The 25,205-nt window shown below is 44.4% G+C and overlaps 1 protein-coding gene across 1 annotated transcript in view; it reads left to right on the forward strand.

Annotated features, from left to right (window-relative positions):
• The window catches only part of LOC106025117 (nucleotide triphosphate diphosphatase NUDT15), a gene marked incomplete at its 5' end in the record, with an annotated part of 37,516 nt that extends 13,825 nt beyond the window's left edge, over positions 1-23,691 (forward strand). The window contains one exon of the mRNA XM_013140926.2: positions 23,350-23,691. Within this exon, the coding sequence (XP_012996380.1) occupies positions 23,350-23,510 (161 nt within the window). The remainder of the gene's footprint in view (positions 1-23,349) is intronic.
• Positions 23,692-25,205: the final 1,514 nt, after the last annotated feature.

A 25,205-nucleotide genomic window follows, 5' to 3' on the forward strand; every position in this document is an offset into this window, starting at 1 on the left:
TAACCTTAAAAGAAAACCACAACTTTCAAATGTAGTTATACACTAACACAAAACAAAATATGATGATTAATGTAAATTCTTAATTGACTACAACTAATAAATTGGTTAAAAAATAATTTTGCTCATTTTTTCCACAGAAGAACCGTTTGTTATATTGCCACCAGTCAGTTATTGTTAGCTATCTTCTGGACACAAATGTAGTTGCCTTATCAATACCCTAATTATTCATTCTATTTCTACTCAACACATCCTTTAATTAATTTCCCTATGCCCCAGCCTTTCTTCTAAGAATAAAAACACATATCTTGATGCAAAGCAAAGGGCATTGGATGTCTCTGGGAAGTTTTATCTATTTAGAAGCCTTAGTGTTTTGAGGGACATGAAAACTTTCATCTTAGGGGTTAGAAAGAGATCCTTGACCGTACAGTCATCATTAGAGATCCTCTGAGTTATGGAGTAAACGATTTGTTTAGATTATTTAAGTTAGTTCATCACCATAGCAAGACACATAGATGCTGTCTAGAAATACAGACAGGCCTTAGCTGGAATTTCTGTCATGCAAAACCTCTCAGGGATCTGAGGCACAGCTAATAAGACATTGATACATTAAAAACTCTCAGAACAGGTATTGTTAAAAAGTGTCCTTCTCCTGGGTATTGTGGCACATGCCTGGTCTCTCAGCACTCAGAAAGCTGAGGCAAGACAATTGCCATGAGTCCACTGTCAGCCTGGGCTACAGCATGAGTTCAAGTCCAGCCTGCACTAGCCAGTCTTTAAAAAATGAAAAAAGAAAGGGAAAACAAAAGGTTGATTTGTATGAATAAGATGGGTTTTTAAAAAAGTCTTTAAAAGTCCCAAGGGCAGGGCCAGAGATTCAGCTCAGAAGCACCTGCCTGGCAAGTGCAAGCTATGAGCCTGGCTCTGGCACCACAAAAAATAAAATCATCTGGACAGCTACTAAAATGATTTAGACAAATCATAAGTTCAGTCCCTGACAGATTACATATTAACATCTTCTTACCATCTCCATTTGGCAACCAATGGCTTCTAAAATCTTGAACAATGTTAACACTGGCCCCACAGCAGCAAAAAGGAAAAACAATGCAATCTAAAGATGGGCAGGTAGCTGGTAACAAACGCTGAATTCCGAGGATGGATCCAGGCTGGAGGACACATGGATCTATGATATTTCAAGTGATGGCACTGACGAGAATACCTAGAATAAGAGATCCAAGAAGAGCACTTAAAGCCTTCCAACATGTACCAGCTTGGTAGGACAAGAGAAGGGAGCAAAGGAGATCGAAGGGCAGCCAGTGAGATCAAATGAAAATCAGGTTAGCGCGGGACAATGCAGGACTCCAGCAAAATATGGTAAGGAGATGGGGCAGGCAGGCCAAGTGCTACAAGGCCAAGTGAGATGCTGACCAAAACTCGCTCAGTTCTGGCACAAGGGAGACCACTGGATACCCTGATGTGAGTTCACCCGGTGGTATGATAGGGACAAAAATGGTATCCAAAAAGAGAATGAGAGGCAAAGAAAAGCAGTGGAAAATTGAAAGTGTGTTTATTTTCAGGGTAGAAGAGAATGGGGACCACAGCTAGAGAAGCTAAGGCCTCCCGAAAGTTGTATTCTGGAGCAGCAACTGGACATAGTTCTAGACGAGCATAAATAATCAGGTCAGGAAGGAGAAAGTGATCAGATAGGAAGGGAGGCCCTTGAGAAGGCAGTGAGAGCCGGCCAAGTGGGGCAGCCTGGGAACAAGCTGCGCTGCCTCTGTCTCCATCTCCTGCGGGCTCCACCTCTGCTCTCTGCATTTCGCCCACACTGACATCCTCCCCTTGCTCCAAAACACTGCTTCCGGTACTTTGCCACAGCTGTTCCCTCTGGCACAGCCTTAACTCCAGGATCTGCACGGCTTCCTCCTTCACTTTCTCAGCATGATCTGACATGGTGCTCTCTTTAAAATTGAACGCTCCTGCCCTCTACTCCATTGCAGACCGCCCACCCCCATCTCCTTTGCTTGATCCATTGTCTCCCCCACAGAAAACACTCTTACGTACTCCTTGATCTACTTAGGTCTTCAAATAATAATTGGTGTCCTGACTAAATCCTGACAAAAAACAAAGTCAAAAGCAAATAGCGCCACTAAGCCAGCCTTGAATTCTTGACACACAGAAACTATCAAAGAGGGTTTTGAGATATAGCTCAATGCCACAAAACCTGCCAGGTAAACTGCACGTTAGAAGTTCGATTTGCAATATTAAACAACAACCAGAAAAAAAACTATCAGAGTTAATACATGTTTATTGTTCTTTTCAGTTGCCATTTTGGCATAATTTTTAAAATAATTAAAGCGTTTCACTTCTATTGTATTAGATAGCCAGTGATTGCTTCATTATAAAGAAAAAGGTGGGTCACAGGGTTTTCTTAGCAGAGAAACGATTTTCTGCTAAGCAGGATTCCAGGTGTGGAATCCTGAGACCTGACCTCACTTCCTTGGCAACACATCCAAACGGAACTTGGGAGCCTGCCTCAAGGCTCCCACCGAAGTAAGAGCCTTGTCTTGATCTGCTGCTCCTGAGAAGGTAAAAAGCTAGCATGCTGAGCTGCATCCCCACTCGGCGAGGCCGAGGTCGAGACCATGACCGTGGACGAAGGAGCCTGGGCAGGGAGAGTCTGTGTGAAAGGCTCAGGAGGCGCTTGGCTCCAGCTAGTCGCTGCAGGCCGCTATGGGAGAGACACTGCTCCCTCTCAGACACCCCTGGGACGGTGGCCTCAGGACTACCTTCCCGAGAAACCTCAGGTTACCTGGCTGACATCTCCTCAAGCCAAAGTAGCAAGGGCAACATAAAGCCAGAAGTTCCAGTGCGAGTCTCACCTGGCCAAGAAAATCCCAGGAACTCTGGCCAGGACTCCCCACATCCAGGAACACAGCCCCCAGAGATGCTAACCGGTCTGAGGTGTGAGACCCCAGTCACAGCCACCGGGCCCAGAGCCACCCTGAAAGACCCAGTGTCCATCCACACTGGCCTGACCGATGCTGGAGACTACTTTCCAGGGGGCCGTGAAGAAATCAGGGTGCTGTCTTCAGGGCGGTTGCTCAGGCCACGCTTCCTCCCTGAGCCCTCCCTGCCCAACTTCCTGAACGGGGAACCCTACTTTGGGCCCATCTTCCCCAACACCTCCGTGACCCTCACCTCTCCCCAACAGGCTCTGAAGCTGGGGGAAAGGGTCACCACACCACCTTTGGGGACCTCAAGCCCCTTGCCGGCCTGCTGGGATGATTTCAGACAGGTGGGCTGTTTAAACAGTGAGCAGCTTTTCATCCCAAAAGCTGTACGGCAGGAAGGAGATCCCTGGACCACATCACCTTGGCAATCGGAAGACTCCACTGCCCCACCTGGGCTCAAGAAAGAGTCCCAGCTCTCCATCCACACATTGCCCTGTGCCACAGAGCAACCCGAGGTGGCCGGCCCAGGAGCTGCCTCCATCCAACATGGCGCTGCTTCCATCGGGGAAGAGCTGAGCTATGGTGCAGGCCACAGTTTCCGGGCCAAGCGCTTCATCAGGCGAGTTCCCTGTGCCGTGTGCAAGGACCTTGCAGGGGGATTTGGGCGCCGGGCGTACATATGCACCCATTGTAGAATGCTGGTGCATAAGAGGTGCCGCACACTTCTTACCATCCAGTGTGGCCAGTGTTGCTCCTTTCCATCGCAGCCAGTGATGCCTGGGAACCCACCACCCCGGGTGTCGGAGCAGGCACATGCAGGGAGCTCATGTCACCCTCCCAGTGTGCATGGTTTAGAACAGGGCACCAAACACATAGAGTTCACCAATGCCCAGGAAAATGACCAGGCCTCACCTGCTTTGGCTTTGGAGGACTTTCATCTCCTCAGGGTGATTGGTAAAGGAAGCTACTCTAAAATAATGTTAGTCCAACTTCGAAACACAGAGAAGACGTTTGCCATGAAAGTAGTCAAGAAAGGCCGCGTCCACAGTCACCGGGCCGAGACCGAGAGGCGAGTGTTGCAGCAGGTGGGGCACCACCCTTTCCTCGTTGGCCTGCATGCTTACTTGGAGACCCAAAGTCGAATCATGCTTGTCCTGGACTATGTCAGTGGAGGAGACATCATGTTCCACCTACAGAGAAAGAGAGCCTTCCCAGAAGCACAGGCCCAGTTTTACTGTGGCGAGATCGCCTTAGCAGTCAACCATCTGCACCAGCAAGGCATCCTCTGCAGAAACCTCAAACTCGACAACATACTGCTGGATCCCCAAGGGCACATCAGAATCACAGATTTCTGTGTAAGTAAGGAAGGAATGGGGCCCAGAGACCTGACCAGCACCTTTTGTGGCACTGTGAATTACCTGGCTCCTGAGATAATCCGCGGAGAAGTGTATGGATTCCCTGTGGACTGGTGGGCCCTGGGAGTCATAGCCTTTGAGATGATGGTGGGAGAGTCCCCCTTTGTAGTTGCAGAGCTCCCTGAGGCCTCCGAGGCAAAGTCCATCTCGCACCTCCTACGCTTAATAGTAGAAAGCAACATTTCCATCCCTGCCTGGCTCTCTCTGGAGGCTGCAGGCATCCTGTATGCTTTTCTAAACAAAGACCCAAAGCAGCGACTGGGTTGTCGACCTCCAAATGGACTGCCCGATATTCAGAAGCATCCCTTCTTTCGCGAAGTGGACTGGGCCAGGATGGAGAGAAAGCAGGTGCCACCTCCATTTCCACCCAGCATATCTGCAGACTTGGGTTTGCACAATTTTGATTGTGTGTTCACGCAGGAGCCTGTCCAGTTAACTCCTGATGAAAACGGCTCCATAATTGAGGGATCTGAAGTTTCACACTCTGAGTACGTCTCTTGCCCATCCATGGATGAAGAAGAATGTTGGGATCATTTTCCAAAGGTGCCTCCTACTTAGCTTGACATTTCACCCACGCAAAACTTGAACCGGCTTAAAGTCAACACAGCCTTTTCTAAGTGTTTGGAAGATAATAGAAATTTATAGTTATAGTTACTTTTAGGTGTGATCCTTCATTCTTAGAGTATACTAGAAAATAGATAATTTTCAGTTATTGTTGTTACATTTACTGTTTATGATTGGACTTCACAAAGAGTGAGTCAATTGCTTGTGAACCAAACTTGTCTGCACATTGCATTTGTTGAGCAGAGATAGCATGCATGTTAGTTTCGATGTGTTTTAGGATTCAGGAAAATGATTTACCTTTTAAGTACAACATCACAACTATGCTTGTTTCTTTCCAAAACATATGTCCTATACTTTTGGTACCCAGTTTTCAGAGTCTTCAGGGAAAACCAAAAATAACAGCCATTTTCAATAGAACTGAGGAAAACACATGTATTTTACTCTTATCTCCTTAGGTAAGTTTATTTTGTAGAATAACACAGGAAATAAATAGTAGCAGTCATTTTGAAACAGAACTCTTCAAAGCCTTTGGGCTAGCATTTCATTACAGAATTTTCAGGTATAGAATTCCTGTATAAGTACCATGATTGACACAAAGGACACGAAATGTAGCTATCCTCATCTAAAGGAGGTACTATCTTGCAATCTTAGTACAATTTAATTTTAGGTGCACTACCTAGTTTTCAATGTAGGATGATTTAAAAGTTGTATTTACTCCACTATATTTTTATCAACATACTTATCAAGAAAAAATATGTATGTTTATCTTTGTCAGAGTCCCCATTTCATGAGAAAAATAACTTTCCCAAAGTTTACACTCATATATTGTCTTTTCATCTAATAGTTAAGTTGAAAGTCCAGAAAGTATCTAAGGAAAATGTTTCCATTCAGTCACATGTTCATTTCCAAGGTGTGTGTTTCTCTCAAAACCTGGAACTTAGTGTCAAACAAAAAGTAGCACACACAACATACACTTACAGAGAATTCTGTTTTGTCACAAATACGCTTGCCATCTTGCTTTGAAATGTTCCTCTTCCCTGTGGGGCAATTCAGAATACAGGGGAATCACAGAAGGAGCTTGTATAAATAGTTTCTTACAGAGCCCACCTTACAGTCCTTTAAGGCATTTCGCCTTCATTTTGAGAAAAACTTTCTTCAAGTGATTGTTTTGTCCTGAGGTTCAATAGTAGAGAGTACAGCCATGCTATACAATGTTTAGATCGTACCGAGTGAAGAACAACCTTGTGAATGTTCTTTAACAAATTTTAAATAGATGACTGTGTTAGATATCTTCCCTGTCCATCCCCCTCCCAACAAATGTAAGAAACTTTTTAACCAAGCTCCTTGTGTGATTATCCTTGGTTCTGAATGCTCCATAAGGAATAGCAACAATTCAAAGCAAGATCACAAACGTTTTTCTGATGAGGCAGAATTCCATGTAAGTGTATGTAGTGAGTTCTAGTTTTTGTTTTATAATAAGTTTCACGTATTAAGAGAAACTCATCAACCTTGCAAATGGACACATGATTGTAGAGAAACATTTTCCTTGGATATTTTCATGATTTTCAAACTTGGCTCTTAGGAGAAAGGGATATATGACCATAAGTTTTAGGAATGTTCTCTTTCTCATGAAATGAGACACCCAACAAAGATAAAAACTTACTAGTTTTGTAACAAGTCTTTACAAACAAAGAGCATTTTCTTCGTTAAGTTTTTAACTCATTTTTAGGGTGCTCTTATGTCTTTAAAGGTTTTTACTAGTAAGAATTACTGGGTATATTTGAAGCAGAAAAACAGTACAAGTATGTTTTGAACTGTGTCCAATTTGTGCCATCTTTAAGTGTCATGCAAGTACTTTCCATGCTATATAGAGGAACTCTCAAAGGGTTATAAGGCAGTACCCAGCAACAATGGTTGCTAATTTGGGGTTCTAGGCTATAAATGAATTTGGCAATGCCTGTGATCAGCTTATATTTTGTATGTGCAGCCTGCTTAAAATTTAAGTACCTCATTTTGTGCCTGTACATTTACTTCATACTCTGTCTTGTTATGATTATTGTCATGTAAAATACTGCCTTGATCATTACAATGTGATATCTGCTTCTGTACCTTCTGTTTCATTTTTAAGATAATCTAAATAAAATACTTAACAAATACAGAAAAAATCAAATGTGTCTTTATTAGCAATTGACACCATAGTCTGAGGTTTATGATCAAGTCTGCAGAAATTTAAAGCTCTAGTGAGTAAATCAGGTTAGCATGCATTTTTGGAATTTAAACAGCAGTTTTACGGGAGGCTGAGAGAAGAGGATCCTGTGTGAGATCAGCCTGTGCGACTTAGCAAGAAACTGATGTCAGAAAGAAATCTGGAGAGAGAAAGCGTGAAAAAAAGTTAGGAAGGGCAAGGAGACTGGGATGTAAGGAGAACCATGCCTTTGATATTTCCTTTGAAAGTGACACATGCGTTTGCAAGTTGACCCAGTCACTCTGTTTCAAGGTGTTTCACCAGAGATAAGCAAGGAGGTTTATGGAAAGAAGTAGCCATGGATGCTGATGATTTTTTGTACCACTCCAAGTAAGTAAAGTCCTACTTTTCTTTCCCATGAGCAGTGTCTGAGCATTTCAGGTGTTCCGTATTCTCACCCACATTTGGCACCATAGTCACCTTTAATTTTAGTCATCTTAAATGGACGCAGCTGGAGACCATACTCACAAGTGAAGAAAATCAAACTCACAGGTACAAGTACCGAATAGTTTCCCTAGTGCAAGAAATGATAAGAATACATAAAAGTGTGTGGTAATCATGATTCCCAATTATATTGGTTTGAAGCCATATAATGTTTTCACTCATTAATTGGAATGGCTGTAATCTGGGTTGTTCGATTTGATGGTCTGGGATAGTACAAATAGCTATTTTGAAGAAAACAAGACATCATAATAGCTAGTACTGATTTAATATCAAATTGTTTTGAAGTCACATCAAGCCGTTGTTCGTCTGTTTCCATTGGTTTTAACATGTTGTATCTTATTATATTTTAATATATGTGATAGTATAAACAAAATTTTTATAGGCAAAAAGATAATATAGAAACACTTGTTGATTCTCTGTTAGCTGCTTCTAAATACCTCATAATGCTTTCATTCTCTTGAATAGTTTCACACTGTTTTGATATGTTTGATGGTACCGTATCCGAAGTTATACTCAAATATTTCAAGGAAAGAGACATTATGGTAACTACTATTACGTCTGGTTATCTGGTTGTGAAACACTATGATGCTTAAATTGTTCTGTTCTGACCTGTGTTGTTCTGTTGTTATGTCCTTTTTTATCTCAATTTCCCCTTTTTTCCTTTTTTAAAAAAAATAATTGATTTTTTCCTACTATTTTTTTAATTAAGGGAAAAGTAAATTAAAAAATAGTAGGATATAGTACCCTTTTTGTTTTCCTATTAACCTGATTTGACGCCCTGTATTGGTCTCCCCATCTTGTTTTGACTGATTTTACTCTATTCTGTTTTGTTTGATAGTATCAAGTTTGAGGGTATAGGAAATCACTTTGAAGGCAATGAGATTTACTATGATGCCCATTATGGTTTGACTATTATCTTCTTTTGAAGTCCTGTACGGTCTCTAATGTTTAGGTTTGTTGGTTTTGTTCTGTACTGTTTGGTTCAGTTCTATCATACCTGATGATATAGGCAACTCTTTTTAAGATAGCAAGAGGCATAGTGGTAACCATTGGTGATCACCTGGCATTTGTTTTTACATCATGTACTATGCCCAGCCTTCTCTTCTAACTGATTGTTTTGCTTTGTCACATTTGGATTTTTTCTCTTCAAAGGAAAGTAATAAGAACTGTGGGAGTAATAAAACCCAAAATGTGTAATTGTTATTGTAAAAAAGAGGAAAAGAATGGGATCTAAAGGATATAACTGCATATATATGTAAGTGTGTAAGATAGAAAACCATATTACAAGTTTTGTTGGATCACTGAACAGAACTGTGTGCAATCTCACTGTTTGAATGTCAACTTTGCATGCTTTAATTTTGTAATTTGAACAACTACTAAGTTGACAATATGTAATCTACTAACTAGTGATCTTTTACTGTATATTTTTTTCTTGAAATTCTGTATTACTTGTACCCTTTCACTGTTTTGTTTTGTTATTTTTCTCTTTCAATAAAAAAGGAAAACTTATGACCAAATTTTAAAAAAAAATTTAACCATCTACATTATTGCATAGTGTCATCACATTTCTTTCTTGATGTTATATTTTGCTAGTAGGAAATCATTTTTGATATTTTATTTTGAAATACAATATAGTAAACATGACTTTTTAATATGTGTGAACTGCTGAATGAAGCAACAAATTATGTTTTTTTTTAATCAATATACTGGAATGTCAACCATGAAAATGGAGAAACTTTGCTGAGCTGGAACACAAGGATAAATCTCAAGTTGAGCGTGCTGAGTGAAGATAAGGCAGGAGGAGAGGCATAGTGTACACTTTCATTCATATAAAATGCAAGCTAATAATCACGTGTCAGAAATCAGACGAGCGGTTGCCTGTGCACAGGAAGCAGAAAGCAACATATTACTCGCCCTAACAGTTTCAACGCTCATCAGGTATACCTCTCCAAGATATTAAGTTACACAGAAAGGCCAGTCAAAGCAGATTTTGAAAATCAAAGGATAAAGTTTCTATATGCAGAAAATGGATGAAACACAATTGTGGGAAGGTCTCAGTGGTTTTCAAGATTCCAGGTGTGACAATATCTCTATCAAGTAAGATAGTGCGACATGCGCAGACACCAGCATGTCTGTTAGGACACAGCTTCTTAGGTGTAAGGACTGAGATGCTTACTGAACTCCTTTTTTCATCCAAAGCTTAAGATCTGCACGGTAGTGATGCCACAACATGGGAGAGTTTATCAATGTGGTTGCCCAGTGTGATCTCAAGGCTCAGAAATATCCGTGGACTCCTGCAAAAACCGGTTCCAGTGTTGGACGTGCACCCTCCCCAGTTCTTATACTGCGGGACAGAGTACTATTCTTTCCAAAGCTGGTCTGTGCCCGTGTGCCCTTCAATCATTGCCCACATTCTCCACAGGGTGGGCGATAATACCTGACATCAGTCCTTGCTGGGGTTTCTTTTTCACAGCCTAGAATATTTCTGTTTTAGTCCCAGCCACAGATAATATGTTCAACTTTTCCAATCAGCACTTTTGGCAAGTGACTGATAGGAAAAATTATTTTATGTGATTAAGCACATTGGAGAAAACGAACAAGGCCTGCACGTCATCAATCATTTCTCTCTTCCTTCAGTGCAGCCCTGGAATTCTGCTCCTTAAAATTTGCATTCTGATGCAGGAGAACATTGCTGTGTGAGCTGACAGTAACATTAGACCAGCCGTTCTGGGGGTGTTACACGTTAGTGGAAGAGCACTTGCCTAGCAATTGTGAAGTTCTGGGTTCAATTCCCAGCACTGGGGAAGAAAGCATTGAGTGAATGAAACAGGGCAGCAGAAAGGCACGTGAGATGTTGGCAGGGAGACGTTTGCTGTGATGAATCAGGGATCTTGGCCAGGTGTGAAAAGAATCAAGCTAAGAGGCAGCAAGTAATTTGGAAAGACGGGGAAGTGGCCAGGGAGTGGAGGGCTCAGTGGTTAAAGACAAGGCAAAGAGGGCTTAGAGAACTAGAGTAGACGTGGATATCATTACAGATTGAACAGCTGAGAGACAGAAGTGTTATGGGTGATGCCAAAGTCTGGCAGGCATCCACGTGCACAAAAGGAAAAGAGTCACAGGAACATAAGTTAAAAACTGTCATGCCAGGATGATGGATAACCATGCACGGGAACCTCAAAGTCATCCTCAATGGTATCCCAATGAGGGCTAAATAATTTTTGCACATATTCTCCATCTGCAACAAATGAGGAAATAGAGTGAATTTGACAAATGTGTTTGAAAATTCAGCAAATAGGCAAGAGTACAAAAATCATTTGTGTGACAGAAATAGAAGCAATGAAAAGAGAAAGGTGTGACATGTGAGCTCAGCAGCTGGGCCAAATTGAAATCAAGGGCTAAGTGGAGAAAAGAGGGAGAAATTAAAAAGTAGAGTAAAATTTAAAAAATAATATAAAATAAAGGGTGAGGGAAGACCTGAAACATCAAAAGAAACAATGTTTGACACTTCTGACTGAGAAGTCAGGCAGAGCTGAGCCCTAAGCTGAGCCCTGGCTCTGTTCTGTGTTTACCTGAGTGGTCTGAGATGTATTTATCTCACTGGAGCCTCATGCCAATTGGCACACCAGATTGTCACACATTAGTAACCGCAGTTCCTGAAGAAACTGAGGCCAGATGGGAAAGTGATTTGCTCGTGCTCCCTAAATCACTCACTGAGGCTGAGCCAGGTGAGGACCTAGAACCCATGTGTCCTGGCTTAGCCCTGCATAAGTGCTGGGGCCACAGAGAGGAAAGCAGTGCAGAGCAGGGATGGCAGAGGTAGAGCTGAGCCCGAAGCTGCAGAACTCAGCCCCACACTAGGACCCGCGTGCTAGACCAGCAGCTTTGCTCCATGGGGATGGGAGCAGGAGGGACTCCTCCCTCCCCATCCTCTTGGTCCCTTAATAGCCTAATTGCAAAATGACGTTGTTAATGCTGATTCCATGGCCTGGATGAGCCACTCAGTTAAGGGTCTTCCTGCCCCATAGCAGTCTCCCTCAGCAGCCTTTTTGGGCCAGGGAGTTGGAAAGCAACCTGCTTGTCAGCTGTCATCTCTAACACCTGTACTCAGGATCAATTCCAGAGAACAGAGGTCAGAAGATTGGGTACATAATGAGGACCATGCATCTCTGGGTGACAGAAGAGAGCCCTAGAGGGCTTCTGAGAGGTGAGGTTTCTGGAAAGATGGAATAGATCAGAGGCAAACTTCAGCTTCTCTGCTTTGTGAGCAGGGGCTCTGTGTGGGGCCTTCGCTAGGCAGGCTGCTTGCTGATGTTTCCTTATCTCTGACAGCCAGTAACAGCCTGTCCTCTAAGTCTACTGATCACGTGGCACTGCTGCCACCCTGTGCCTACCATCAGCCAGGGCTGTTGGGATGTTCATTTCTGCCTAACACCACCTGAGTGCCAGAGCAAATCGGTTCTTGCTCTTATTTCTGGCCTGTGTATTCTGCCTGGGCTCCTCATCTGGTCTCATTGGGCCATCACTGATCCTGTAAGACACCCCAGGTACGCCAGAGAAGACAGTAACTAACTATGTGTGCCTCAGGTCTCTGAAGGCAAACGTTGAGGAGAAGGACAGTGACCAGGCTGGTATCTCTAAGTCAGGCCAGCATGTGGGGAGCCCAGAAGCAGCTTTGTCCTATGACAAGGCCTGAGATTAGTTGACACATGCTTGACACCCACTTGACACATGCTTTGCTACTCATGCTGTGTTTTGGCTCTGTATAGCCTTAGAGTTCATTTTTCTATAGTAGTCCTTCCAGCAGTCTTTCTTGAGGACTCTAAGGTTGCACACAAGGTTGACTTCACAGGATTCTTCCTATTCATAATTGGGCTCTTCACTGCTCTCTATTGTCTCAGCAAACAAGATGACCTAGCAAATTTGGATACTACTCCTAATTCCCCCATCTCATCCACAACTTCCCCTCCTCCCATCCCATAGCTTCTGTGTGACCAAACATGGCTGCATAGCTGGCTACATCTACACCATTATTGCTCAGGCCAATCGGACTTGAGGACCCTCAATGCTTAACATCTCTTGCAGTGTCCTGGCTCCTAAAGGTCCCATCCTGGACAACCCGTATATGCAGTCACTGCTCCCTGATTGTACCTCGGCCCTCAAAATCCTAACTAATATGTGACATGTTTTGATCATTCCAGGTTTCACTGCCCCTACTGGAGTTGTAAATCTTCCATTTGATGGAAGTAGTAATCCTCCGTTTTGAAACAATCATGATGATTACATTTACACAAACATAACTACCACATGTGCAGGACATATTGGAAATGGGTCTGTCGTGTTTCCATAAAAGAGCAGAAATTTTCACACTACTTCCATGCCATTGAATTGGGGATTTCATATATAGATTGTCCTCTCTCAAAAAAAAAAATCTATAACACTTCACCAATCGCTTCTCTCCACCATACAGCCTATCACAGACACTCTCTTATTTTGCTCCTCACCCTCCAAATTCACTTCTGTACCTCTACCCAGACCTCACCTCTCAAAACTTACCAGTTTGTAAGATAAGCACTCCAGCTGTCGGAGGATGATGCTCTTCTCTCTGATTCTTGGCTATGTCTACCTTTACTACAGGATCCATATCGTGTTTACCTGGTCCCAATGGACCAATCCACATTTCAAATACATCCACTGGCTACAATTGCTGGACCCCTCCCATTAGAACCAGGACAATTCTGGCCTACAAATCTGATCTGTGTACACCTTGACAATGACTCCAAGGCCACTTCACATATAGGTACTTTATCTTCCTGCACTCACTCTCAAAATGTGTCTCATAAGTCATGAACAATATGTTCAGACTCTGGACAATTCTTTGTCTGTGGGATTGGAGCATATACCTGCCTCCTGTCTGTCTGATAGGGTTTTTCTACAGTAGAAGTAGTGGCTCCACAAGTAACACTCCATCAAAAACGCAAATCATACAGAGACAACAAACTTCTACCTCAACATCCCTCATACACTAACATGCAGAGCTGCAATAGCTCCTATCTGGACAGGAATGGGCATCTTTTCAGCCATAGGAATGGGGGCAGGAGGAATTGGAATGAATGTCCATTGTTATAGTCAGTTCTCATATGATGTAAGATTCTCTATTGATGCAGTCTCTAAATGTGTTCAATCTCAGCAGGAGCAAATGAGTTCCTTGGCTGCAGCTGTGCTCCAGCAGGGACATGGGCTTGATGTACTTATAGCTGAAAAAAAGCTGGGTGGGGGGACTGTGCAATGTTTTTGGAAGAATGTCGTTGTTTTGTACACCAATCAGATATTATAAAAGGACAGGTAAAGAGACTCAGAGAACTTGCAGCAAAACTGGGAAAGAGATACACAGCCTCCAGTTCTACTCTGGTCTTCCTTGTGGCCCCCATTAGATTCATGGGGCACTATCCCACTTTCCATCTTAAGCCCCCCTCATCACTATTATCCTATTTTTGCTCATGGCAGCGTGTCTTTAAACATGATTTGACATTCATTTAATCTAAGATTCATGAATTTAATGCTCAAGATGCAGGCCCTCGGGGACATCTATGCCATGCAACCTTGCGAGAGGCCGACTTGTCACACTGTGAACCATCCCAACCCCAAATATGATGCCTCTGTTGAGAAGGAAGTAGCTAGAGAGACATGTCATGCCCTAACAATCAAAAGTTGGGCCTGGCAGGTTTTTCATATACCAGCTCCCTTTGATCCTGGACAGCGCCCCCTTGTGTCCTTTTCACACAGACACAGGTCACACCTCCTGCTCTTGGCTCATGTGCACAGGCTCCTCTCAGCTGTCAATATGTCATGCACCAGCCCCTTCAGCTCAGTCCCTGTTAAATTCCAAATAAAATGTCTGGGGGTTTCCCTGAAGCTTCTGAAGGGTACCGGCCTCTCTTCAGCAGCCCTCCTATGCCCTGAAGAAACACCTGTTTCTTTTTCTCCTGTTATCTCTGTCACTTTTCTCCCTCACACTAAGGAAAACAAACAATAATGGCAAAAATACAGAGAAGCTAGAGTAAGTGGAAGTTGTTTTCACCGCCTGCAATGCAACACGAAGGCCTGGAGCACAGGAGACTTCATCTCATAGCTTCTCTTCTTGTTCTTTGCTCCTCTCTCCACCCTATCTATTCCCACCCTTGGCCAAGCTACCCATGGCTCCAGTGTGCCTCTTTCCTGCTCTGAATAACAGAGAAAAGGAGGCATTGAAAAACAAATGGTGTGCATCCTGCCACCTAGAGGCCATAGTTGGGGTCTGCAGGCAGCTCCTGGGATCCTGAAGCCAAGGTGAAAACAAGCAATACAGATGTGTTCAGTGTTGCCTGGAGGACTTGACCAGATTATCTGCCAGTGCTGTTAGCACCCAGAGGGACAGAAATTGCTCTATGGTTGTAGTTAATAATCCCATGGCTAACATGTAGCCTCCTAAATGTTATGCAACTCTATGGTGCAAAGGCCATAGAGTCACACTTCTCGAATTCAAATCGTGACTCTACCTGTGAGTTTAGTCAAAAAATTGTACCTGTTTTGTTGCCAATTTTTTCATTGAAAAAATAAGAATGATCTTGCAAATGGAAATTGGAATACTTCTACTGCAATTTAGGATTCATTTGGACTCATAAGGTCCTTGTGTTAGTGTAAATGCTTTGGTCCTGTGAGGGTGCTGTTGGGAGTGGCAGGGTGGCCTTTATGTCCTTGAGGTGTGCACACCAGCCCCTTCCTATTTCTCTTGCTTTCTGGCTTATAAGGCACGCAGTTTGCTTTGACTTGTTAAAGAAATGGAACCTGTTGACCTCAGCTTGAATCAGATCAAGTCAAAGGGACATATCCTCTCTATCAGTCACTGCCTCAGGTATTTTGTTATAGTGGTGCAAACTGACAATACAATTTCGTCAGAATATTGAGGATATGAAGATGATAAATTATATACAACACAATTCCTGGTACATATCACTGTAAACTTGATAGTTATTATTGTAGTCATTGACTAATTGGCAACTTGAGTGGGTTCACCCAGCTAAATTGGGCAGCATGCTTGTGGGTGTGGAAGATTCACTTGAAGGAGGATTGTTGTCAAAACGGTATGAGAAGGACAAAGAGAGGGAAGGATTTCTGCTAATTTGATTTGCAAGAGCTTCATTGGGGCCAGTTTTACTCAGGGAGTTTTACTAATCGCCTCAGAAGAGCTCCAGTCTGTTGGGAGCCGCGTCTGTGATAGCTCGCCTTGCGCGGCGGACGTGCGGCCTGTGGTAAAGAGCAAAGCCTGAGGTAGATTACCCCTCCCATCAAATATGTTAGTTTCCTGCTTACCGCGTAAACAACCCGCTCAACAATATAGTCTGCCTGGCAACTGATGATGTTAGCCAATCAGCTTGCCTTGCTTACTTTAACATGATTGGACACTGTACCCGTATATATACCGGTGCCACCCCTGGGCGGAAGAAGAAGCCAGGTAGAAGCCCAGAAGTAAAAGCCCAAAAGGAGCCGCGGAGAGCGGACCGATAGAGGCTTTGGGGCAGACTAAAGCACAAAAGGAGCCGCGGGGAGCGGACCAGAGGAGGCTTCAGCTGGGAGAACCCAGGGCAGGCTGTACGGAGAAGGAAAATAAAAAGAAAAGGTTGTCCACTACCAGACTTTGTCGTGTGTCCTTCCTGCCGGCCGGGAGCGGACATCGACATTTGGAGGCCCGCCCGGGGACTGATCACCCCCGAGACGTGGAAGTGGACAACGCTCCAGTACAGAGCTGCGAGACAGGTGAGTTGGGGATAAGCCTGGGCTCTGGGTGGCGCGCACCTACAGGGCTTTTAGACTCCCCTCAGGCTCACGCGTAAGTGGCGGATTCCTTGGGCCTCACGCGGTGAGTAACATATTAAAAGATGGGAAACATGTTAGGTAGCAACACTAAGAGCGAGGGTGGTTGTGGAGAAAGCTCTCAAGAGCTTACAAAAGTACGCAGGGTATCTGAGCAGGCCCAGTCAGGGAGCTCCCGAGAGGGGTCCGTCAAGGGGAACAAGGATGCTAAGGAGGAGGACGGGGCTCTAGCCTCGGAGTCGTCTGACTCCGAGGACGAGGGAAAGTTGAATGGCAAGGAGGCCAAAGAGACCAGCTGTCAGGAGCCTAAATCGCTCAATAAGGAGTCGCAGGGTTCTTTTCCAGCGTTGCCCCGCGAATTGCGCTCTGCTCAACCTGGTCTGCGGAGGAGTAGAGAGCTCCTGAGCGCTCCCCGGCGCGAGAGGGAGGCGAAGCCTTCCGCCCCACCTTGGGGGCCGTTTCCGGAGGCGATTCCTCGCCACGAGGCGGCCGCCTGGGAGCTCTCTCCCCTTTCGCCAGAACAGGAAGTGATGCACGGGCCCCCATTTTTCGCCCAATCACGGCCGCTGTCTTATGCTCCGCCGCCGGCGGGTCGGTATTTTTACAGGCGGCTTTGGCAGGGGGGACGCTTGTCTCATGAGGTACATCCACCTGGGATAGATAGTGGCCCCTACGGGATATTTCCTGTACAAGTAGCTATGGGCCAGGGACGCAATGTATGGGAGCCTTTTGAGATAAAGCAGATTAGAGAACTTAAAAATGCAGTTACAACCTTTGGGCCGACTGCGCCTTACACCATTGCCATGCTGGAGAATCTGTCTTCTGGGCCCCTCACCCCCGCGGACTGGATTCAGCTGGCAAAGGCGTGTCTGCCCTCGGGCAGTTACCTGGATTGGCGAGCCTGGTACGCAGAGTTCTCTGCAGAGCAGGCTGAGAGAAACGCCAATCGGGGAAACCGGGGGTGGAACAAGGAAATGCTTATGGGAGAAGGTCGGCACGCTGATGACCAGACCCAGTTCCCCGGCGCTGTCTATGAACAAATCAATGCCATAGGGCTCCGCGCCTAAAAACAGGTAAGTGGTGCCGGAACAGCCTCCTTGCGTCTTTCAAAAATAATTCAGGGTACCACAGAGCCATTTGTTGACTTTGTGGCCCGAATGCAAGATGCTGCCGATAAGATATTTCCTGATCCGGGAGTGGCTCAACCGCTGGTAAGACAGCTGATTTTTGAGCAATGTACAAAGGAGTGCAAGGCAGCGATAGCTCCTCATAAGAACAAGGACCTCAACGCCTGGATTAGGATATGCAGAGAGATAGGGGGGCCGCTCTCCAACTCGGGAGTGGCTGCTCTCCTGGCCGCGGCTGTACAGCAGAGGGGACCTCGCGGGTTAGAAGGGGAATGTAAGGCTAAAGGGTGTTTTGCCTGCGGGGAGCCAGGACACATTAAACGTCATTGCCCAAACAATGCAGATGCTAGGCCTCGCCCTAGGAATGAAAAACCATATGTTTGTGGGCGATGCAAAAAGGGATCACACAAAGCTGAGGAGTGTAGGTCGGTCTTTGATGCTCAGGGCAACCGTATTTGTGGACAAGATGCTAGAGAGCCAAAAAACGGCCAGAGGGGGCCCCCTTCACAGGCGGGCCCCCGCCCCAGAGACAGGACAGCTCAGGGTGGCAGCCTTCAACAAGGGCCACCCCTGGGTCAGCAGGTGTGGACCTCAGTGTCGCCTCCAGACTTATACAGAAGGTCACCATTAGGACGGATGGCGGTAGGACCCTAAATGACATGCAAAAGCTATTGGGAGACATTAATTGGATTAGGCCATATTTACATATACCAAATTCAGATCTCAAACCCCTGTTCGACCTTCTGAAGGGAGACCCAGATATAGCCTCCCACAGGAGGCTCACTCCTGAGGCAAGAGCTGCCTTACAGAGAGTAAAAAAAGCCTTAGGTGGGGCTACCTTACACAGAATTAAACCAGGGCGACCCTTTGATGTCTGTTTGCTACAGACTAGTCTACAGCCTACAGCGGTGATTTGGCAGAAAGGACCACTACTGTGGATACACCCTAAGGTCTCACCTGCAAAAGTCATAGAGCATTACCCGGAGGCAGTCGCTTCATTGGCCCTTGAAGCGCATGATAGAGCTGTCCAACATTTTGGCTCAGGACCACAAGCCATCCGAGTACCCTATACCGCCAGCCAGATCAAGACCCTGGCTGCCTGCATAGATACCTGGGCCATTCTGAGATGTGTTTTCCATGGGGATATAAACAATCAATACCCTAAAGACCCTATCTTGTCATTTGTCACTCAGCACCCTATAATTTTTCCAAAGGTTACTGCCTCTGAGCCATTAGTCCCAGCAACTACAATATACACAGATGGCTCCAAGACGGGGATAGGCGCCTATGTGATCCTAGGCAAGCCCCCGGTTACCATACAATTTAAACCAGATCAGCCTCAGGTGGTAAAACTGCAGATCGTTAAAATGATTCTTAAACGGTTCTCAGAAGCCATTAACATTGTCTCCGATTCTAGGTATGTGGTCAATGCTATGCAAGTGCTTGAGACTGCCAGTTTAATTAGATCCACTTCCACAGTGGCTGGACTGTTCCTGTCTATCCAGACATTGCTTCAGAACAGACACCATAAGGTCTTCACCACCCACATAAAAACACATACATCCCTGCCGGGGCCCATGGCACAGGGGAATGCGGCTGCTGACACTGCCACTCGCCCGTTATGGATTTTTACCTTACTAACACCAATCGAGCGAGCCCGTGCCTTCCATGATAAATTTCATGTTAATGGCAGGACACTAGCAAACCATTTCCATGTTTCTAAAACAGATACACGAGATATCGTGCGACTATGTGACTCCTGTGCCACATACAAACCTGCCATACCGATGGGAGTAAACCCTCGAGGTTTGATCCCTGGTGATGTTTGGCAGATGGACATCACACATATACAGGAGTTTGAGACTCTTAAATATGTTCATGTTTCCACAGACACCTGTTCTCACGTCATATTCACAACAACAGAAACAGGTAAAAAAGTGTCTAATGTGATCAATCATTGCCTGGCAGCTTGGGCCGCATGGGGCAAACCAAAAATATTAAAAACTGATAATAGACCAGCCTATATAGGCAAAGCCTTCAATGAGTTCTACAAAATGATAGAGGTTCAATTAAAACATGGTATCCCATACAATCCCCAAGGTCAAGGAATCATTGAGAGGGCTCATACAAGCCTCAAACAAATTTTACAAAAACAAAAAGGGGGAGTAGGCCAAGGCCTGGCCCCAAAGGCACGATTATCCATGGCACTATTCACACACAATTTTTAAAATTTAAATAATGATAATCGCTCCCCAGCTGTGGAGCACTGCAACCCTTCCCCCAACCATAAAGGGTGGGTGAAGTGGAAAGATGTCCTGACAGGACAATGGATGGGCCCGGATCCAGTGGTCAGCTGGAACCGAGGCGCGGTTTGTGTTTTCCCACAGGAACCGGGACGAGAACCACTGTGGATACCGGAGAGACTGACACGGGCAACAAAGCCCTCGACTGAAGATCAGACCTGCCCTACTGGAGATCCATCACAGACCAACCAATAAGATGAATAAAAATAGCGGTAGCCCGAAATGGACAAGAAGATCCTCAGGCATATGCATGGCTTGCTCAATTGGCCCACGACCGAGTCTAGATATGGCGGGCATCCCTCATTCTCCTCCATAAGGTGACAATACACAGCAGGGTAGGTGAGTCAATGACGGGTAAGAGCGTGCCTCCCCAGCACGACTCGACCTAAGCCAGGCCCTACCCCATCCTGCACGTAAGCCGCTGGACTGTTAGATGCTGCCCAGGTCTAAATTTCTCTCCGAGGGGATTTCTTTACGGAGAGGAAATGAGTGCAAGCTTGTGTGCATCCAGGTTCCGTCCAGTTTGTGCCTGGCCCTAGAAAAAGGACGAGGGCCTCAGGGCCTTGACAGACCATGGCATGGCCAACCAGGGTCTAAGCCAAGGACCTACGGTGGACCTACACATAGGGCATAAGCCTCTGCACCCAGTCCAGGAAGGGCTACGATGCGCACATTCATAAAAAATAAAATAGGGGGAGATGTTGGGAGCCGCGTCTGTGATAGCTCGCCTTGCGCGGCGGACGTGCGGCCTGTGGTAAAGAGCAAAGCCTGAGGTAGATTACCCCTCCCATCAAATATGTTAGTTTCCTGCTTACCGCGTAAACAACCCGCTCAACAATATAGTCTGCCTGGCAACTGATGATGTTAGCCAATCAGCTTGCCTTGCTTACTTTAACATGATTGGACACTGTACCCGTATATATACCGGTGCCACCCCTGGGCGGAAGAAGAAGCCAGGTAGAAGCCCAGAAGTAAAAGCCCAAAAGGAGCCGCGGAGAGCGGACCGATAGAGGCTTTGGGGCAGACTAAAGCACAAAAGGAGCCGCGGGGAGCGGACCAGAGGAGGCTTCAGCTGGGAGAACCCAGGGCAGGCTGTACGGAGAAGGAAAATAAAAAGAAAAGGTTGTCCACTACCAGACTTTGTCGTGTGTCCTTCCTGCCGGCCGGGAGCGGACATCGACACCAGTCTCTCCCTTTATAATGGGTATCATCTCCTGGATTTCAGTGCAGATTTTTCAGTTTGAAGCGCTGGCCTTTTGGCTGCTGGTACACTCTCCAGCTTCTAGAGCCAACACTTTGATCTCCCGACTCTTCCGTGCTAGATACTTCTGCCTCTTGATATGGACTCCAAAGGGACATTTCCTTGGGTTCTAGATATTTGGCTGCATCCTTCAGATCTCCAGGGCAAGGATAGATCTTTTACCTTCTTCTAAATTTCACTCTGTGGGCAGCCATTGTAGGCATATCTTGTAAATGCCTGTACCCTACATTCAATCTGATTAAGAACACATGCGGTCTTTCCAGGAGCCTTCTTCCGGCCCCACAAGCTCTAGTAGCACTAAAACACTGACCTATTACTACTTTTTATTGTACAATAATAACCAACATTAACTGAATGAAATTAAATCATGTTTGTGGAACACTAGTACTGTACTTGACCATGATGAAAAGTTGACGTGTGATGTGATTAGCTTTATTAATATCATGGTCCGTGTGTAATGGGAGAAGATGAAGGATGATGAGGTACTGCTGGGCACTGATCATCTGTGATATTTCAGGAACAGGGAGTCATTCTTTTACAGTTGTGTCTGAAGTTCTATGATTCTGGAAGGACATTGTCACTGGGAGAAACTAAGCAAACACTAAATGACATAGAACTCCATGGTATTATCTATGTAATTTCTTATAGGTCTCAAAATTTCACAATAGAAAGTTTAAAGTAAAAATCCACAAGAATATATAAAAGTACTCTTACATTAGTAGAGAAGACACTGTAAGTTTCCTGAGCAGTAGAGCGTAGTGCTCTGCTGGAAGGCTCTAGTATCCAGTACTGGCCTCTATGATCATCAACACTGTCAACACTTCTCTTTTTTGTATTTCACACTGGGGTTGCAGTGACAGCATTCATCACCCAGGGCTAGACCAGGCTATAAGCAGGTGCATGGGAAGTCTGAAGGAATCCCATGATCTGGGAAGCCCTCAGTCGAATGAATGTGGTACAACTCTAGAGTCACACCACAAAGTAGGCAGTGAACAAACTCTTCCCTCAATAAGACAGAACCCCAGAGGAACAGCCAGAATGCTGGTTACCCCAGGGTGGGGCATTCCTGGAAGGGCACAGTGGAGACTTCAGGGAGGTTGAAGGTTCTGTAGCTTGATCTGGAGGGTAGATACCCTGGTACCACATGGGGCTGTTCACAGTAAATCTCTGGGCTCCTTACTGGATTGTACTGCAATCTTAAATAATCAAGTATACATGAATATTGGGATCATTGATCATTTACATTTGGAAAAATTTTGGAAGCTAAATGAGTGGGTCTCTCACACCAAAATTAAATTTAATCATAACTAGGAAAACTATTGTTGGTTAATTATCCATTGTGGGGCGGATATAGACAACATGAAGGGAAAACACTAATAATGAAACCACATTTGCTTGAAGAAATACAAACCACAAATAAATTTGGGGAAAATCTTCAACATCACACTTCACTCAAGAGATGCAAATTACAACAACAGTAAATTCCTCCTGACCCAAGGAAGAATGCCTAGTATCAAGAAATCAACCAACAATGAAAGTTGGAGAGACTGTGGGGAAAAAGGAGCCCTTCTCTGCTGCTTTTGGTAATGCAGACTGGTGCAAGCACAGTGGAAATCAGTGTGGAGATTCCTCAAACCTAGAACTGGAGGTCCCATTCAGCCCAGATGTTCCCCTGGGTATCTTCCCAAAAGAATTAAGGACATCATGCCACAGTGATACCTGCGCACTCATGTTTATAGCAGTACAGCTTATAGTAGCCAAATCTTGGAAACTATCTAAATTCCCATCAACTGAGGAATGGAAAAAACAGATGCCCTATTTTATGCAAGAGAGTACTTCTCAGCCGTATAGAACAATAGGTAAACAATTTAAATTAGCACTGAATAATACCAAACCCAAGGCAGTTTTGTTGTTGTATTGTTTTGGTTTTTTCTTATCACCATCTGGTCTTTGTAAACTTGGTTGCCTATCCAAATAACAGTGTTTTATGTCATCACCATTCTCTTCTTAAAATCTTTGTTCTAAATTCAAATTATATTTGTATAAGTTCTTGCAAGGCATCACTATTGGAGTTTATTAATTACAGATCACTTAAATTTAGTTATTTTTTCTAAATATGTTATTTTATCAAAATAAATACTCCTGTTTACTGCCAGCTAACCATATGAATGTGGCCTCTTTTTTTCGAGGTTGGGAGTGGGTCCCATGGGAAGAATTCCCTCCACTGGACCAGCTTTTCTGGGCACTGCGTTGTTTAAAGGAGCAAGGCTATGATCCATTTAAAGAAGATCTGAACCACCTGGTAGGATACAAAGGCAATCATCTCTACATGACTAAGAAGAGTCTTTGATCAAAAAAAAAAAAAAAAAAACTACAAAAATAAGGTCAAGTTAAAGAATGAAAATATTGAAAACTCCCATTTTTATTGAAAAAGTTACATGTGAATCTGGTTTATTTGTATTCTCTTAATACTCACTACCTCAAGAAAAATCTTTCTGGAACATGTCATTGAATGGTATTTCAGGGACAAAATATGTAATAGAGATATTGTGGTTAATCTGTTTTCCAAATTTATCTGTGATGTTCACTGTGTGGTTTATCATTACACCTTACACCAGGCAGAGTGCAATAGGATTTGCTCTAGTGTTCCAGTTAAAATAGAGATCCCCCCTCAGGTCTCACAATGCAGATTTAAACCATTGCCTGTTACAGAATTCATTGTTTGTTGATTTTTCGTTCGTTCTTTTTTTTATTGTTTAAGAGAACTGGCAATATATTGTGACAATTTGCAACTAGTAAGAACAGGCCAGGTCAGTATGCTATATATTTCCCAGATTTCTGGGTGAGACCCTAAACTATGAGAAGTGAGACAAACCACCTAAGATCTGGATCCCACATCAACAGGCCAGGGCTTTGTGAGTGCCTCACTTTGCCCGAGACCCAGTGTCTTTGTACAGAAGAGGCAGGGATTGCTCTAGGGCAGGGCAGCAGTTCTCCCGGTGTGGGCTGTAGGACTCCTCAAGAGCCTTTCAGGGTATTCAAGGCCAAAGATACCTGCTTTTATAATCCTAAAACAACATTTAACTTTTCCACTCTCATCCTTTCACCATCATACACACACGTTTTCTAGACTCTGCCTGATACATGGTGTCAGAATATAAAAGCAGAAATGGGAATCCAGTTTTCTTCTGTTGAGACATTAAAGAGATTTGCAAAAATATCAGTGGCACTTTTCTCACTAATGAATAATATTTTCAGAAACAGATTTTTTAAAAAAATTATAGTACGCACAGGATTTTTATCTGTAAATGATTAATGAAAGTTTAAGCTCATTTTCAATTTTTTTTTTTTTTGTTTCTGAGATAGGATTTCAGAATATAAACCAAGCTAAATATCAAACTTACAACCTCCTAGTTCAGCTACCTGATGAATTTTTTTCAGTTTTACTTTTTGTTTATGGGGTGGGGATACTGAGGATCAAACTCAGGGACCCCCCTAATACTGAGCTAATTCCCCAGCTAAAATACTGCAGATTGTCTTTAAACTTGTGATTCTCTTGCCTCCTGAACAGCTGTATAGGAGTGCACCACCGCGCATGGCCAGTTTTAATTTCTAACACAAGGATCACCCTATAACAACTCTGTAGTTTTTAAGAGTTTTGGCAACTGTGTTAATTACGTCTCTCACAGTGAAAGGAAAAAACATTTATTTTGGCTTACAGTTTGTAAAGCTCAGTCCACAATCAGCTGGCTGGAAAGCCAGGCGACAGGGCAGGGGCATCACAGAAGAGAAACAGCTCATGCGGTGAGGCAGGAAGCAGCAAGCAGCAAGCCTGCCTTTGCCTCCTATCCCAGCTGGGTACACACCTTTTGGGCCAGCCAGCCACACAGCGAGGGGCTTGTTTTCAGTAAATCTATTCAGCTGATCCCAGAACTACACTAACTCCAAACAGTGGACTATGACTAGTCCCACTTCCTAAACCCCAGGATCACTCACATGACCCAGCCACCTCCCTAAGCCCCACCCACAGGACATGGAACTTTGG

This window comes from Cavia porcellus, unplaced genomic scaffold (assembly GCF_034190915.1).
Source record: "Cavia porcellus strain 051 isolate PalLab524CR breed Dunkin Hartley unplaced genomic scaffold, mCavPor4.1 scaffold_21, whole genome shotgun sequence".
Lineage (NCBI taxonomy): Eukaryota > Metazoa > Chordata > Mammalia > Rodentia > Caviidae > Cavia > Cavia porcellus.